Raw genomic sequence first — 16,598 nt, 5'->3', positions numbered from 1 at the left:
TAACCCTAACCCTACCCTAAACACCTCTAACCCTAACACTAAACACCCCTAACCCTAACACTAAACACCTCTAACCCTACCCTAAACACCTCTAACCCTACCCTAAACACCTCTAACCCTAACACTAAACACCTCTAACCCTAACACTAAACACCTCTAACCCTAAAACTAAACACTTCTAACCCTAACTCTAACTCTAAACACCTCTGACCATACCCTAAACACTAAACACCTCTAACCCTAACACTAGACTGATTGGGGAATCATTTATTTTTCTTCTTAAAGTGATCAAGACAAGAGATCTGCATTTAGAAAGGCAGTGTGTTTATTGAGTAAGCCGTCATTGTACAAAATAACAATCTTCTTGTATCATTCTTTACTTTTTTCTTCAATAATTTAGATTCCACTTTCAGCAACACATCAAGAGTTGCTCACTACACAAATATGGAACATTCTTAAATAGAAAAAACAACTCTTACGTTACAAAGTATTTTAAAAAAAAATAATACAATTAAACCAATTATAATAATAATAATCATAATAATAACAATAATAATAATAATAATAATAATAATAATAACAACAACAACACAAATTAAAATGACAAAAGAAAATTTGCTGATAAAGAAATACAGCAGATGTTTTTCTTTCTTTCCATTTGCACCAGGCAGACGGATCTCTTCTGAACAAAAACAAAAAAAGATTCGGGGGGTATTTTGTGATGATTCATTTTTCACATTTGTGCTCCAACCTAAGAGAGAACCCAGTGCTGTTTACACACCCCTAATGTCTGTCCTGGCAGCTCTGTGCAGATCTGAGCAGTAAGTGTCATTAAGGAACACGGTTTTAAGTAGCTATAAAGGGAGGGGGTCTATGAAATACAATAAAGCACACACTGGTATAGAAGGCATCTTCATTTGTGTGGAGGGTGCCTACAATAATACGTTGTTCTCACGGCCCTGCAAAGGAGAGAGTCAGAGAGAGAGAGAGTGATGAGCTCAGTAGCGGCGTGAGGGATCCGCACACATCAGGATGTCATACTTCACGTAGCCCACTCTGTTGACCTGGCGACGGGTGTTCATCCTCCAGTAGAAACGGTCCCAGCAAAAGTAGTAGCTTCCTGGAACAAAACAAACCCAGCATGGAGCGGTTAGAGATGATTCTGTTACAGTAGCCTGCAGCCAGACAGCAGAGTTTCACCTGCAGCCAGACAGCAGAGTCACACCTGCAGACAGACAGCAGAGTCACACCTGCAGACAGACAGCGGAGTTACACCTGCAGACAGACAGCGGAGATAAGCTGTTTTGTGTTCTGTGTGATATTAAAAGACAATGCAACGCAAGATTTAGCTACTTGATGGGAGGCACTGTGCAAAAATCTAATTTCCGTACTGGTACCTCAAAGCAGCCTTGGTGTTTGAGTTATTACAGAAAGTGTTTAATATCCCCTGAACTAATACACCTTGACAAAATTAGACTGATCAGATGCGCCTGTTTAGACCTCAGGTGAATCCTTACCTTTGTAAAGAAAGACATCATGGGAGTCAACGGGCACGCCACCAAAGACCTCATCAGTTTTGCGCGGATATCCCTTATCAATGGTCTGAGCTTTCACGTCCATTCTAGAGAGAGAAACAAAACCGTTAGGAGAAGCAAACAATGTGGTTTTGATACGTGTCCATGATCTTCTCACTAGGTGTCAGTGCAGTGTCACAGGTGCTGTTGCACCCCACTGTTCTTGTGAATGAGCTCTGCACCTCTCCAGCCTTGTGTGCTGAAGAGCACTACAATATGAAGGATTTCCAACCACCCCCAGTTGCTTTGCCCTTGTGCTCGCTCGACTGTGCTGCTCAGCCCCTCAGTGTTGGTGTTTAGGGTTTGATGGGTGTGTCGCTCAGCCCCTCAGTGTTGGTGTTTAGGGTTTGATGGGTGTGTCGCTCAGCCCCTCAGTGTTGGTGTTTAGGGTTTGATGGGTGTGTCGCTCAGCCCCTCAGTGTTGGTGTTTAGGGTTTGATGGGTGTGTCGCTCCGCCCCTCAGTGTTGGTGTTTAGGGTTTGATGGGTGTGTCGCTCCACCCCTCAGTGTTGGTGTTTAGGGTTTGATGGGTGTGTCGCTCAGCCCCTCAGTGTTGGTGTTTAGGGTTTGATGGGTGTGTCGCTCAGCCCCTCAGTGTTGGTGTTTAGGGTTTGATGGGTGTGTCGCTCAGCCCCTCAGTGTTGGTGTTTAGGGTTTGATGGGTGTGTCGCTCAGCCCCTCAGTGTTGGTGTTTAGGGTTTGATGGGTGTGTCGCTCAGCCCCTCAGTGTTGGTGTTTAGGGTTTGATGGGTGTGTCGCTCAGCCCCTCAGTGTTGGTGTTTAGGGTTTGATGGGTGTGTCGCTCAGCCCCTCAGTGTTGGTGTTTAGGGTTTGATGGGTGTGTCGCTCCGCCCCTCAGTGTTGGTGTTTAGGGTTTGATGGGTTTGTCGCTCAGCCCCTCAGTGTTGGTGTTTAGGGTTTGATGGGTGTGTCGCTCAGCCCCTCAGTGTTGGTGTTTAGGGTTTGATGGGTGTGTCGCTCCGCCCCTCAGTGTTGGTGTTTAGGGTTTGATGGGTGTGTCGCTACGCCCCTCAGTGTTGGTGTTTAGGGTTTGATGGGTGGGTTGCAGAGCCCCGGTCTCACCTCCAGTAGTTCCCTCCATTGAAGAGGAGCACCTTGCCCTTCCCCCTCTGGATGGCTCCTACAATTTGATCCACATCACTGCCCAGACCAAGCTTGTCAAGACTGCGGGGGCCCAGCACGTTCTGACCATGGTACACCCAGAAACGCTTGCCTGTGGACCCAGGACAGCAAGAGCAATTATAACTATTAATCAATTAATTAATTAATTAATTAATTAATTGTAGTAATAATCATAAAGCAGCAGTGTATGAATCGAAACATTTTAAAGCAAGACATTTACCAGCTCATGAGGCAATAGGATTCCAGTTTTGATAGAGTGTTCTGTCTACACTCCATGCTAATGCTACATGAAGAACTGGGTGACGTTCCTCTAGCTGACCAGAGAAGGCTCTCCTAAAGAGGCAGGATGCCTGCCCCCTTCTAGACGCAGAAGCTGCGAGGCGCTGGTGTTACCTGAGAAGAAGAAGATCTTCTTGGTGAGCAGGTCCTCAAAGGCGGTGTCGATGGTGGCAGGAAGAGCCGGCCATTTATCAGCAATGGGGAACGGGCCCTTGATCTCTCCTTTTCTCTGTGCAGAGACCCTCCAGTATTGTCTAGAGAGACAGAGCAACTGCGATCAACAACTAATTGTAAAATTTCAAGAGTTTAAAAAAATGGCATGCTATGTATAAAATAGAACACATAAGGGTTTGGCTGCATACCCGTCCTTGAAGAGGTGGAGCTCACCCTTGATCTCTGAGATAGCGTCGAACTGATTCACCTTACAGGCGTCCTGAGAGGGGTCAATGGGGTGGGAGGTGGTGACGGGAGTGTCTGGGGTCGTGACAGGGGTCTGGGGGGTTTCTGCACTGGGGGTGGTGGTTTTAGGGGATTCATCAGTAGGCTGGGGTGGAGTGGGGTCCGGTCCGGTTTTGGGACCTACAGTGGCAAAAAAAAAAAGATTACAGATCATTATTAGATATTGAAACTGTATACTGGGATTATGACAAACAAATACACTTAACCTTGAAATGTCCATTTGTGTATCGCATGTGATACAATGCTTAGCCACCCCTCTATGTTAATATTATAATCCAGCCTCGCAAGCCACAATTGTTCATATGCAGTACTTTATGTGTTGCTGGACAGGAGCAAAAGTGGAGTTGATTACTTTATCATAGTTTATGAGCTGCATCAGAATATCATTGTGATATAGCTCCAGCAGGTCAGCTATGGCACTGATGCAATTATGAAGTCAGGAGCTCACCGTAGAGGTACTGGATCCCAGCAATGTCATCCTGGTGCAGCTGGAAGTCTTCCACATAGCTGTACATGGGGAACATCAGAGCATCACGGATGTTGGAGTGATCCAGGCCTAGAGCGTGGCCAAATTCGTGGGCCGCCACAAGGAAGAGGCTGTATCCTGGAAGAGGGAAGGCAGTGAGGGTCTGGGTCCGTGTTCGAGCCTCATTGAGTATTGAAATGTGGTGTAATGTAGTAATCACATAGTCACTGCTAAACGGTAACGTGTGTCGCTGAGGCTTAGCTAGAAACACTGATTACTGAACAATGGTAAAACAAATGCAAAATAGTTGCAAAACTGTGCTACAATATAATTACTGCTTAATATGCACCTTGTTACCAAAACTATTTCTATGAATAGCCTTTTGAAGTTGAACCACGGCAGATCTTTTTCTGTTGTCTGTGGTCAGGTGTACTCACCTCGGTCTGGGCAGAACCCCCATTTCTGGTCCCTGTCGTAACTGCTGGTAGTCGCGCACCACAGCTTCCTGTCCCCACGGCCCTCGCTGGTGCAGGAATCGTATGTCTTCCCCAGGAACGTGAAAGGAAATTCGCAAGGTTCCCCCTCTGAGTTTCCACCAGTCACTGTTGTGTCTGTGCAATAAAACAAATCAACAGTGTTAACATATTGCCATTAGTTATTTATTTATTTATTCATTTTCACTAAAAAATCATTGATAATGCTGAGAACATACAGCCAGGCATGCAGCAGTCTAAGTGTTTTTCTTGTGCTTTGCAGAATATTGTGTCTTTGTATTTGTACTGTAAAGAGCTTTGAGATGCCTTGGTCATGATGAGGCACATCTGAAATGTAAGTTGCTCTAGTTGTCGTTGTTCAAAGCTCTAAGCCTATCTCATTATCTCTTCAGAAGGCAGTGTGGAGAGGCTCACCTCGGTTGGGGCAGAAGCCATACTTCTTGTCCTTGTCGAAGTTGCTGGTGGTGGCACACCAGCGATAGCCGTCGCTGCGCCCCTCGGTCGTGCACTTGTTGTAGGTCTCGCCCAGGAACACGAAGGGGAACACGCACTCCGCTCCATCACTGTTCCCACTAAAGGTGTAGAGCACTGTGGATAACAAGAGGTTCAATGAAACATTTCTAAAGACAGCTGGCATCTCTATGCTCTGTCCTCCACAGTCCCAGAGCCTGGAAAGATGCTTTCAACTAAATGCATTTGTCTGGCCTAATGAAGAGCTGAGCATGGGGAGGCAATGTGGTCCAGTGGTAAAAGCTTGGGAGTGATAGGGAGTGTCGCCTAGTAAAGGGCATAGAGGAGAGTCTGTAAGCACACTCACGTTCACTGGGGCAGAAGCCGTATTTCTTGTCGGTGTCGAAGTTAGCCGTGGTAGAGCACCAGGGGAGGTTGTCAGAGCGACCCTCTGTGGTACAGCTGGAGTAGGACTTGCCCTCAAACAGGAAGGGGAAGTGACACATGGCGCCCTCAGCGTTGCCGTATCGCGTCTTCACGGCTAGACCACAAGAAGAAAGATGGGCAGCAGTGAGAATCAGGCCTGGCAAGATTGTTTCACCAGCAGGTCACAGACTAAACTGCTGACATAAATAACAGGAGCATTGGTAGGAATTTACAACACATTAAAACATTTTGCTATTATCTCTCTTTGTGTGCAGTGTATCGACAGCCCTGTGTGTGCCCTGTGTCTTGGCACAGCTGTGGCATCGTGATTCTCACCTGGACCGGTGCCCAGGGTCCAGAACTCGTCGTCGTCGAAGTGTGCATCTCCCTGGATGCCCTCGCCAGGGGAGTAGGCGTGTGCCAGCAGCCCGTCCTTCCCGTCAAAAGGGTAGGGGTCCCCATGATCTGAAACGCGAGGCGAACAGCACAGGGGGTTAGACAAATAGCTGACCCTGGATTTGGTGCAGTGGTAGTGGATTTGGTGCAGTGGTAGTGGATTTGGTGCAGTGCTAGTGGATTTGGTGCAGTGGTAGTGGATTTGGTGCAGTGGTAGTGGATTTGGTGCAGTGCTAGTGGATTTGGTGCAGTGGTAGTGGATTTGGTGCAGTGGTAGTGGATTTGGTGCAGTGGTAGTGGATTTGGTGCAGTGCTAGTGGATTTAGTGCAGTGGTAGTGGATTTGGTGCAGTGGTAGTGGATGTGTCTCACCTAGCTTTCCGAAGGACACCATGATGTCGGCCGTTCCGGAGTAGAGGCGTGTAAAGGTCAGAGGGGTCACATCACTCCACACCTTGAAGGCCCGAGCGAAGGCGTCATCAATGACGTCGGGGTCCATGTCCGGGGAGTAGTTCAGGGTCCTGTAATAATAACACAATAGCGGTCATGTAATGCATTTGTATAACTGCACACTACCTACTGAAATCTAGCAGCTACAGTAGGGAGTCCCACAAAACACAACATACTACTTCATACAAAATGAGGCATGAGTGTCTTCATAACCATCTCCAATGAATTCCAGGGATGTGAATATCACATGTGGATGTAGAGCTGAGGTATTCCTCAAAGGGCCAGTTGCCTTGTTGCAATGTCATAGCCAGCTGGAAAGTGATTGAGAGCCATGCTGACTGGAGCCAGAACTCAGACGAGGCACAGCACACATATTTATGCTCTCAATCCTATGTATATACTCATTTAGGACAGGCTTTGCAGTAAAGTTATAATGCAGTTTATACATTTATATTTATAATGCGTCCAATGTAACCTGACTTGAAATTAATCAAAGTTTGTAGTGCTATCTTAGCTATCCAGGCCTAGGGAAAGTCCTTCTTCCTTGTGTATCAGTGTAAGCCAGTCCCCCTGTCTCCCCTCTCACCTGTATGTAATGTCGTTGTGGTCCCACTTGAGGTCTCCAGTGAAGGTCTGGTAGTTTCGAATGTCAGGGACTCCACAGCGTGGCTGTTTCATAGCGCTCAGTGTCTCTGTGTTCAGCTCCCCAGTCTCTGGAAGACCCAGGTGCTTCTGCATCCTTAGCAGTGCCTTGGACTTGGAGGCTAGACGAGAGCTGCGCTCCTGCAGGTTGAGGTATCCAAAGCGCTCCAGGTAGTTCTGTAGGAAGACAGCAAGAGGAGCAATGAGAGATTCAGTAGGAAACTGACCTGCTGCCTTCCACCCAGTCCAGAACTCTAACCACTGAGCTACTCAATACCACTGTCTTCCACCCAGTCCAGAACTCTAACCACTGAGCTATGCAATACCACTGTCTTCCACCCAGTCCAGAACTCTAACCACTGAGCTACTCAATACCACTGTCTTTCACCCTGCCCAGAACTCAAACCACTGAGCTACTCAATACCACTGTCTTTCACCCTGCCCAGAACTCTAACCACTGAGCTACTCAATACCACTGTCTTTCTCCCTGCCCAGAACTCGAACCACTGAGCTACTCAATACCACTGTCTTTCACCCTGCCCAGAACTCTAACCACCGAGCTACTCAATACCACTGTCTTTCACCCTGCCCAGAAATCTAACCACTGATCTACTTAATACCACTGTCTTTCACCCTGCCCAGAACTCTAACCACTGAGCTACTCAATACCACTGTCTTTCTCCCTGCCCAGAACTCTAACCACTGAGCTACTCAATACCGCTGTCTTTCACCCTGCCCAGAACTCTAACCACTGAGCTACTCAATACCATTGTCTTTTACCCTGCCCAGAACTCTAACCACTGAGCTACTCAATACCATTGTCTTCCACCCAGTCCAGAACTCTAACCACTAAGCTACTCAATACCACTGTCTTTCACCCTGCCCAGAACTCTAACCACTGAGCTACTCAATACCACTGTCTTTCACCATGCCCAGCCCAGCTCTCTACCCACTGAGCTCCTCAAACTACTATTGGTAAGCACTAATTCCAAAACCAAACCTCCATCCCTGTTTAAGGGTCTACTTACATTGGCAAACTCCTGGTCAGTCATGTTCTTGAGCGTCTCTCCAGGGAAAGTTACAAAGACAGACTTGAGTGGAGCGCAGTAAGTGCCTAGGACACAGATGCCCAAGGTGACAGCGGTGAGAGTGTAGGCTCCCATCCCGGCTTCTCTTCAGTGAATTGTGTATCAGCCTCTGAGGTGTGCTGTTTCTCTAGCAGGTCTCTCTGATTGTTTGTCTCCTCTCAGAGATCCAGCTCTTTATTTATAGCCTGTTTTGAGTCACCAGGGTCCCTCCCCATCCCACACCCTTCACATGTCTCAATACCAAACAAGCTTTTGTATTTATTTTTATTTTTTGGAGGAGGGGTGGGGGTGGGGGGAGGTTGGAGGGGCTGTACATTAAAAAAAAAAAAGTTTCCAAACATTTTTGGTTTATTACATGGTATTGAACTGCTTCCTGTGTTGTTAGTTTTGTAGATGCTGAATTAAGTGATTTGTTATATTTTTTATTCCTGGCTTTGTCTTGAGAAACCTTATTGCATAAATGTACAGTTTTCATGAGTGAGTGATGTGGTCCCTTCATCACACTAAAATAATTCTATTTCTCAATAAGAACAGACAGACAGGCAGGCAGGCAGGCAGCTCTCTAAGCACAAGATCATTGTAACTACAAATATCCAAAAAAGCAGATGAAATTGCTTTAAATGTTCCTGCTCAGCTACCAATACATAGATAGATAGATAGATAGACAGATAGATAGATAGATAAGAAAATAAGAACATAAGAACATGTACAAACAAAAGGAGCTCATACAGCCTAATAGCTAATAGATCTCAGGACTTTGGCAAGTTGTGTCTTAAAGGATCCCATGAATCTGCCTCAACAACATGACCAGGTAACCCGTTCCACACCCTCTCAGGGAACCCGTTCCAACCCTCTCTAAGCACAAGATCATTGTAACTACAAATATCCAAAAAAGCAGATGAAATTGCTTTAAATGTTCCTGCTCAGCTACCAATACATAGATAGATAGATAGATAGACAGATAGATAGATAGATAGATAAGAAAATAAGAACATAAGAACATGTACAAACAAAAGGAGCTCATACAGCCTAATAGCTAATAGATCTCAGGACTTTGGCAAGTTGTGTCTTAAAGGATCCCATGAATCTGCCTCAACAACATGACCAGGTAGCCCGTTCCACACCCTCTCAGGGAACCCGTTCCAACCCTCTCAGGTAGCCCGTTCCACACCCTCTCAGGAAACCCGTTCCAACCCTCTCAGGTAGCCCGTTCCACACCCTCTCAGGTAGCCCGTTCCACACCCTCTCAGGGAACCCGTTCCACACCCTCTCAGGGAACCTGTTCCACACCCTCTCAGGGAACGAGTTCCACACCCTCTCAGGGAACCCATTCCACACCCGCCCAGTCATTTGCAGCCGCTCTTCTCCGTATGAGAGTCATTTGGCACATATGCAGATTGTTTTTTCATTAAGCAATACTTTTCCCATGTGAATACTGTGCATTTACTTCCCTGTGCTGTGCCATGCTTTCACTGTGCTTTACTTCACTTTGCTATGCTGTTTACCGCTCTTTACTTCCCATGGTTAGACCTTTTGAAATGATGTAGGGTAAGAGGAAGCTTTCCTATTGCAGCCTATAAAACCACATGGGATTTGTGAATTAGAAGAACAGAAGCTTTGCGATTAACGAGGTGATATAAAAACAGGAGGGACTTTTTGCTTGTGACTAAATCAATGGGTACTGCAATACTTCTTGCAATGTCACCTCCTGTGTATTCACTTCCAGTCACTTCCACTGGAGAAGTTCCAAAAGTGTTAATACAGAGGGCACTGAGCTGCAGGGTTTCTGACCCCAGTATCAGTGTCTATCAGTCGTGTCACAACAATGTCTTGAAGGACAGGTATAGAAAGATGGGCGCTTGGAAATGAGTGTGTCACTATTATTCCACTTCTCACTCCCAGTCCACTCCTTGGTGACGACAGCTGATCTCTGACTTCCTTTATCTTGAGGCGATCTCCTGCATGCTGCGTGTGCTGCGATTGATTGAGGTTCTGTAACCTGGACTTGCAGGTGCTCAGCGCAGGCATGTAAGGCAGGCTAACCAAACATCAAGAATCAGGGTTGGTATGTGTTTGTTCCAGCGATGACCAGCACATGTGTACGCAGGTCAGAGCGACTGGTTTTCACGTGCTGCTTCAGGAGGCTGGCTGCTGTTTTATCATCTGTCCATAAGATGAGATGAACCCTCTTTTGTGATCCAGCCCATATATTTAACACAGTGTTTAAAGTGTTAAAAGCAAAAACAAAATGCAGGCCATGGGTACCCACAACAAAATCAGACTGTAAACTATAAGAATCTCAATTCTAAGAACTACAGTTCTAAAAACAAACACACATCTGTGCTGAGTTGTTATTGATTCACTCCTTTAATGTTGTCTCATTGGGAGTGCTTGCCAAATCCTGTAGATTTACAGCTAATGAAAATATTATTCTTTCCCGCTTGTTCGGAAAGGCACCATAAAACTGTGATTTCCAAAAATACAGCACAGCACTGAGATGTGCAAAATACAGCACAGGTATTGAGACGTGCAAAATACAGCACAGGCAAAGAAAAATGTTGAAATCCAAGGCAGTGTGGGAAATAATGAAATGATGAACAAATCTAGACGTCACTGCAGTTAATACTTAACAGATTGAACATTGCATCATCAAAACTGTTACCCAGCACTGGTCGTTAATTCATTACTACTACTGTGCTGTCAATTTAAAGAGTAAGTAGTGGGGCTCTGAAAAATCTAACGTCACATGCACCCACGTGCTGCTACAACTGTTTAAATAACGTACTTGTAATTTTTCTTTTCATTTTAACATCCTGACAACTTTTTACACTTAAACTTTAAAGTCTGTTTCAAAGCTCTTTTCAAAATGTTTGCTCTAGTGCTCTGGGGTTAGAGATCTGTCCTCTAAATCACTGCAGGAAGAGCGATAAAAAAAACCCATAACAACAAGTGCTCTGGCTTTTCTGTCCCGTACCATATCATGGATCGTTATTGCTGTGTTACCTGTTTGACAATGTGGGCAATAATCCTGACACTATCGGTGCACTAAAGCAGACATTTTGAAAAGAGCTTTAAACAGACTTTAAAGTGTAAAAAGTTGTCAGGGTGTTAACAATGAAAAGGAAAATTACAGTTAGTGAAAACGGGTTAAACACAATAAAATGAAAAAAATTAAAAATCTTTCCGAAATACAAATATACATTCAAGCTTTCTAAAATAGATAGTTGGTAACAGAAGGCTATCGCGGTTTTTGGATTTGTGGGCATTGATTTACTTTGTTTACTGTTAAACCATTGCTAAAGTTTTTTAAGTGCTGGAAGATTAAACGTCTTGCGCTTGAAGCTGGGAAGGAGCAGGGGAATCACATTGATGTAATAAGCATATCTGATGAGCCTGTAAAGTAAGCAGCACGTTGGGTCTGTGGTTGATAGCGGCAGATTTGAGATCATACTGTCTGCTCACTAACAGCTACAAACCACTCCTTCAGCCCGTGTTTCCAGGAATACATGCTTAGATGTGTTTATATGTTTATATAAATCACCCCCTCCCCTAATGCCAGGCTGACACATTCATATATACTGTGAGTGTAATAGCTCACAGTCACGGTTCATTCAATATACAACTTGAGCTTGGTTTCTACACTCCAATGCGTTCTTGTTGAGTCTGTGGGCAGCAAGGCACAGACTTTTTATAAATTAGGTACTCAGGCTGAAGAATATAAATAATATATTTCCCATCATATTTAGACATGGAAAAAAAATCCAATGTGTTTAATGTAACTAAGAATGATAATGCCGTCCTCTGCATTGTGTGTTTCAAACACCCACTTCTCATCCGTTCACTTCTAGTTACCCGCTACACCCCTGCATCACATCATTCAAGCTGTGTGTTTGTATTTTAAAAGACATTTAAGATTTGTGACTATGAGTGCTGAAGGTGTCTTCTTGTGTTTCGGTCCGTGCCGTGTGCTTGCTCAGCCTACCAGGCTAGGAATGCTTTACTACCCCCGTCCACACGGGGAGCTGAATGAACCTGCTACTCCATGCACACTAGGACATTGCAATGAATTCTGGTACACTTTCCTCCAGTTATTATCTCGAACCCGATCAGATTAGTGGCACTGCATGTGTAGCACATTGGTTTAGTTTATTTCGTTTGTTCACTTTCTGACTTCCAGAGCCAACACAGGTACATCTTGTCTCACAAAGAGAACCCCAAATCATTACATACCCAAATACTCAATGAAATCTACTAAGACTACAGTATTAAAATAGTTCCAAACTGCCCCAGAAAGCTTCTCCAATTTCTCGTTTCTCACAGCAAAGCGTTGAGTAACCAGGACTCAGCTGTTTTGAGTGGTCATGCATTGCTATGATGACTGACCACTTTTCTGAGGTTCCCACATAAAAAGAAATGGCAGGAAACAGCTGCTTCCTCAACCCCAACGTCTCTGCTGAGCTCAGAGCTTTGCTTAGTCAGAGGTCCAAGAGGGAGCTAGGCGTTTGTTTTGTTTTCATTTTTGTGTTTATTAAAAAGTGCGCGTCAGCGCCGTAAAAAATCAATTTTTGTGTCCTGGGTCTATCTTAAAGGGGCAACGAACTCCGTGAGTGCGAGGATCGTTTACATATGGTACCAGAAGTGTGTGTGGGCGGCCCTATGACCCAGTAAAAATGGAAAGCTTAAAGGAATTGATCGCTATGATCAAAAGAAACACTGCTGCTCAGATTGAGCAGAATAAGAGATGGAGATTGGAACTTGGATTGCCAGAGCCAGAGCCGACAGAGCTGGATCTGCTGCTCCAAAAATGGGAGCAGGCAAGACAAGCCCAGCCGCCGCTCCCAGAGGCCAGAGAGGAGGAGCCGCCGCTCCCAGAGGCCATAGAGGAGGAGCCGCCGCTCCCAGAGCCCAGAGAGGAGGAGCCGCCGCTCCCAGAGGCCAGAGAGGAGGAGCCGCCGCTCCCAGAGGCCAGAGAGGGAGGAGCCGCCGCTCCCAGAGCCCAGAGAGGAGGAGCCGCCGCTCCCAGAGCCCAGAGAGGGAGAAGCGATGAACAAAGAGGAGATGAGGTGCCCACCTCCATCACCCCAGCGAACCAGTCCGGCACTGCCAGTTGCGGTCCCTTGCCCCTTGCTCCTGGACACCCTGCCGGTCTTCCTAGACCTTCCTGCGCTGGACCTGGAGCCCAGGAGTCTGCAACATTGGCCACAGCTTTTCCCCTGGTTCCCTGCTCCGCTCTTCCCGAGCACCCAGACGTCGCTGGGCTGCTGCCAGACGTCGCTGTTGCTCCCCCTGTTCGCTGCTTCGCTCCCCCTGGGTGATCGGACATCGCTGCGCCGGTCCCCAGTGGAAGATCTCTGTCCCCTGCTGCATCCTCCTGTTCCCCGGTCATCGCTTCGGTCGGCCCTGTCATCCCGGTGGGGTCCCTTGTCGCCGGTTCAGGGTCCCTTCCCGGAAGTGCCGGAAGGTTCGACCCACCCTCAAGTCCGCCCGTGGAAGAGGGCGGAAATGGACATTTTGGGTCTTGAGTGTGGGTGGTTGTGTTTTAGGGGAGGGGGTGGCCTTGGTATGGCCGATCAGTGTTTCACACTTGAGGGGGAGGATGTGTAAGGTACCAGGGAGGGGGTTAAAATCCTTCCCTGCTAAAAACCTTGTGAGAATGCACATTTGGGTGTTATGGGGTTTAATTGTAATTGTTTTAATGATTTAGTTAATCCTCGGCACCTGATCGTAATTATAAATTAGAGACAGGTGCAGGGTATTTGAGGAGAGGCAGCCAGACTGATCGGGGCTGCTGAGTGAAGAGCCCTACTGCGTGTGTGTCCAGTCGTATTCAAGGTGAAGTGCGGAGTGAAGAGCCCGACTGCGTGTGTGTCCAGTCGTATTGAAGAGAGTGCTGAGAGAAGCCCGTTTTGGTGTTTGTCAGGTAAACGGCTTAGCCGTCCTGTGGTTTAGTGAGGAACCAGTCTATGTTTAGTCAGAGCTCCAAGAGGGAGCTAGGCGTTTGTTTTGTTTTCATTTTTGTGTTTATTAAAAAGTGCGCGTCAGCGCCGTAAAAAATCAATTTTTGTGTCCTGGGTCTATCTTAAAGGGGCAACGAACTCCGTGAGTGCGAGGATCGTTTACAATATATATATATATATATATATATATATATATATATATATATATATATATATATATATAATGTGTGGTTTTGTATAATTTGATTGAGAAGGGTTATCTGTACTTGACTCAATGGGACAATGAGCTAGGGTTCCCATATGACTCCATGTACACTAGGACAGTTTGGGACCGTTCAAGCTTTTCAACTCACACCCAATGCATTCTGGGAAGTGCAGTCCTGCTGTGAAAGACACCTGAGGCAGGTTGAATGCACCATAAATCCTCTGGTAACCCTACAATGACCTGACTGACTCTCAACTTGCTGCTGACTGCTGCTGACTGTGGCTCTTACTGTCTGGTTTCACCTATTTTTTTTTTTTTTTTTTTTTTTTTTTTTTTGCGGGGTTGTTTATGTTTTTATTCAGAGCTCATCACATTTGGTTCTTGCTGGAATGATGTTTTCAGCTGCAGAAAACACACAAAAACCTTGATGGTGGGAAAATCCAGAGCCATTTCTGATGAGACAAGCAAAACAACAAAGATTAAAAGAAAAAGACCCCCCCCCCCCCCCCCCCAGCAGCTTTGGAATCTGTTTTTGTTCAAGTTTATTTTTGTGCATGTTCCAGAAGCACAGCCCAAGGCAAAAGTTATATCAATGTAAGCCACAGAAATGAGCCCCACTGCACCCCTCCACCATCCTGGCACCGTTCCAGCATTGCATTTCTCTTTGTGTAGATGCAGCTGGACCGTCTCAGACAGGTGTAAGATGCAGGGTGAGCTGTCTTTCCACTTCTCCAGCTCAGCTCAATCCAGGACATAAATAAAGTCCGAACCAGATAGTTTGTGCAAGGAAAGGGAATGGACAGCCTGTGCTCTCTCCCAGCTCAGCACAGCATGCCTCTTATCAAAACCAAGCTAAGCATAGAAAGAGAATGCTCTTGTGCTCTAGGAATGTGCTGTCCTGTTCCCTCTGCCGGGATGGGATACGAAACTATGAAGGTAACGCAAGTAAGCATTCAGAGAAAGCAAGAGCAAAGCAAGTCGCTCGTGAGGTTTCTCTGGAACACTCCCCATCTGTTTAGACTGGCTGAGATAACTCTCAATATGCTGAAAATAGCTTGAGATTGTGTTTCCAGCACAATGTGATTCTGAACGACCGTGTGTGTGTGTGTGTGTGTTGGGGTGGACAGGACTCTGCTAATGAGTGTGTGTTTGTGAAGGTGTGTCTGCTCCTTTCACAGCACTTTGGGACTGGCTGAGAGAGATCGCTCCTCTACTCGGTTCTCTGCAAAGAAAACCCTTCTGTCTCCATGGAGACCGACCACATAGAACCTGCTTCAATCACTAAGGGCTCATCTTGACTCCTTGGAAATATTTGTCAGGGCTTGGTGTAGTAAAGTACGAGTGTGCAGTCAGCTTTCCAGTTTGTTAAGAAGCAGAGGTGGCGTGGATTACACACGTCCAGCCGGGCCGTTGTCAGCGTGCACATAACACTTCAGACACACGGCTTTAGTTTCAAAGCTAATGTTTCAACTCTGAGAGACCCGTCCCGGTTTTAAAAAGCATCCAGTTTATGGCCCCTTGGTGTGGTTCTGGTAAACCAGAGGATAGTCTTTGTGTTTATTTCAGGAAAACAAGATGTAAAGCTGGAGTTGGTTACGCAGTAAAGAGCTTTTGGGATGGGTATCTCTCTGACAAGCTGTCCTGTAACTGCATGGGAGCCATGGGGCTGTGGTGTGACTGTGACAGTGAGTAACAACCCAGTCTGAACATGTGATAATAACACATCCATTAATAGCGCAAATAAACCCCACAGAAACTGTGTCCAAACAGGTGTTTGTCATGTAGGACTGATTAGTGGAGGCTCAATAAAACCCTGTGTAAGCCACATGCCCAAGGCCTAGTATTGCTCTAATGGGTGTTCAGGGTTCAGACACAATGCCTGTCATCTTATCTGAGAGGATTATTCATACAGCTCACTGGCATTCCCCACTGAGTCACCATGAACACACACACACACAAGCAGACACGCACACCACACGCCCAGAGGAACAGCTTTCCCACTATGCAACGCTGTAGACCTACAGTACTGTAAACACTATTAAAGACATTCTGTCGACACTGTCAATGGTGCTCCGTTGTACTGCACCCCCATAAGGACTCAGAGCCCTGCTATACTCTCACTGTCTCTAACAAGAGATCTCATAAAAGCTTCATTTTGGGTGGAGCTGCTGAAGACTTCTATGTACAGCATTGTCTTTCCAGGGAATGGAGAACTCCTCATCACAGGATGTGAAATCACACAGTCAGCATGCTTGACTTCTCAACCAGGACCTTTCAGCGTGAGAATCTACCCTGCAGAGACCTGAGCTTGCAGGGAAACCAGCTAGAGCACAGGGCTGCAGTTAAGAGATGTATGGGTTAGAGCACAGGGCTGCAGTTAAGAGATGTATGGGTTAGAGCACAGGGCTGCAGTTAAGAGATGTATGGGTTAGAGCACAGGGCTGCAGTTAAGAGATGTATGGGTTAGAGCACAGGGCTGCAGTTAAGAGATGTATGGGTTAGAGCACAGGGCTGCAGTTAAGAGATGTATGGGTTAGAGCACAGGGCTGCAGTTAAGAGATGTATGGGTT

General features: G+C 46.2%; 1 protein-coding gene across 1 annotated transcript; it reads right to left on the bottom strand.

The window, feature by feature from the left end:
• Nucleotides 1-307: 307 nt before the first annotated feature.
• On the bottom strand, nt 308-8,021 carry LOC121319439 (matrix metalloproteinase-9-like). Its single transcript, XM_041256880.1, has 13 exons — nt 7,807-8,021; nt 6,723-6,955; nt 6,059-6,207; nt 5,628-5,756; nt 5,233-5,406; nt 4,830-5,003; nt 4,359-4,532; nt 3,904-4,059; nt 3,359-3,575; nt 3,111-3,250; nt 2,658-2,808; nt 1,518-1,621; nt 308-1,120 (listed from the first exon to the last, which is right to left on the bottom strand). Exons 1-13 carry the CDS (start codon nt 7,939-7,941, stop codon nt 999-1,001), a joined length of 2,058 nt encoding a protein of 685 aa, XP_041112814.1. The 5' UTR covers nt 7,942-8,021; the 3' UTR covers nt 308-998.
• Nucleotides 8,022-16,598: the final 8,577 nt, after the last annotated feature.

Source organism: Polyodon spathula, chromosome 8 (genome assembly GCF_017654505.1).
Source record: "Polyodon spathula isolate WHYD16114869_AA chromosome 8, ASM1765450v1, whole genome shotgun sequence".
Classification (NCBI taxonomy): domain Eukaryota; kingdom Metazoa; phylum Chordata; class Actinopteri; order Acipenseriformes; family Polyodontidae; genus Polyodon; species Polyodon spathula.
The sequence above is the reverse complement of the archived record's forward strand: the minus strand, read 5'-3'. Positions and strand labels throughout refer to the sequence as shown.

Coding starts and splice junctions, on each gene's coding strand:
- LOC121319439 (XM_041256880.1), bottom strand. CDS start 7,941: ATGGGAGCCTACACTCTCACCGCTGTCACCTTGGGCATCTGTGTCCTA. Junction 5,004..5,232: donor CGGCTTCTGCCCCAGTGAAC/GTGAGTGTGCTT, acceptor TGTTATCCACAG/TGCTCTACACCTTTAGTGGG. Junction 2,809..3,110: donor GAAGATCTTCTTCTTCTCAG/GTAACACCAGCG, acceptor CTGGGTCCACAG/GCAAGCGTTTCTGGGTGTAC.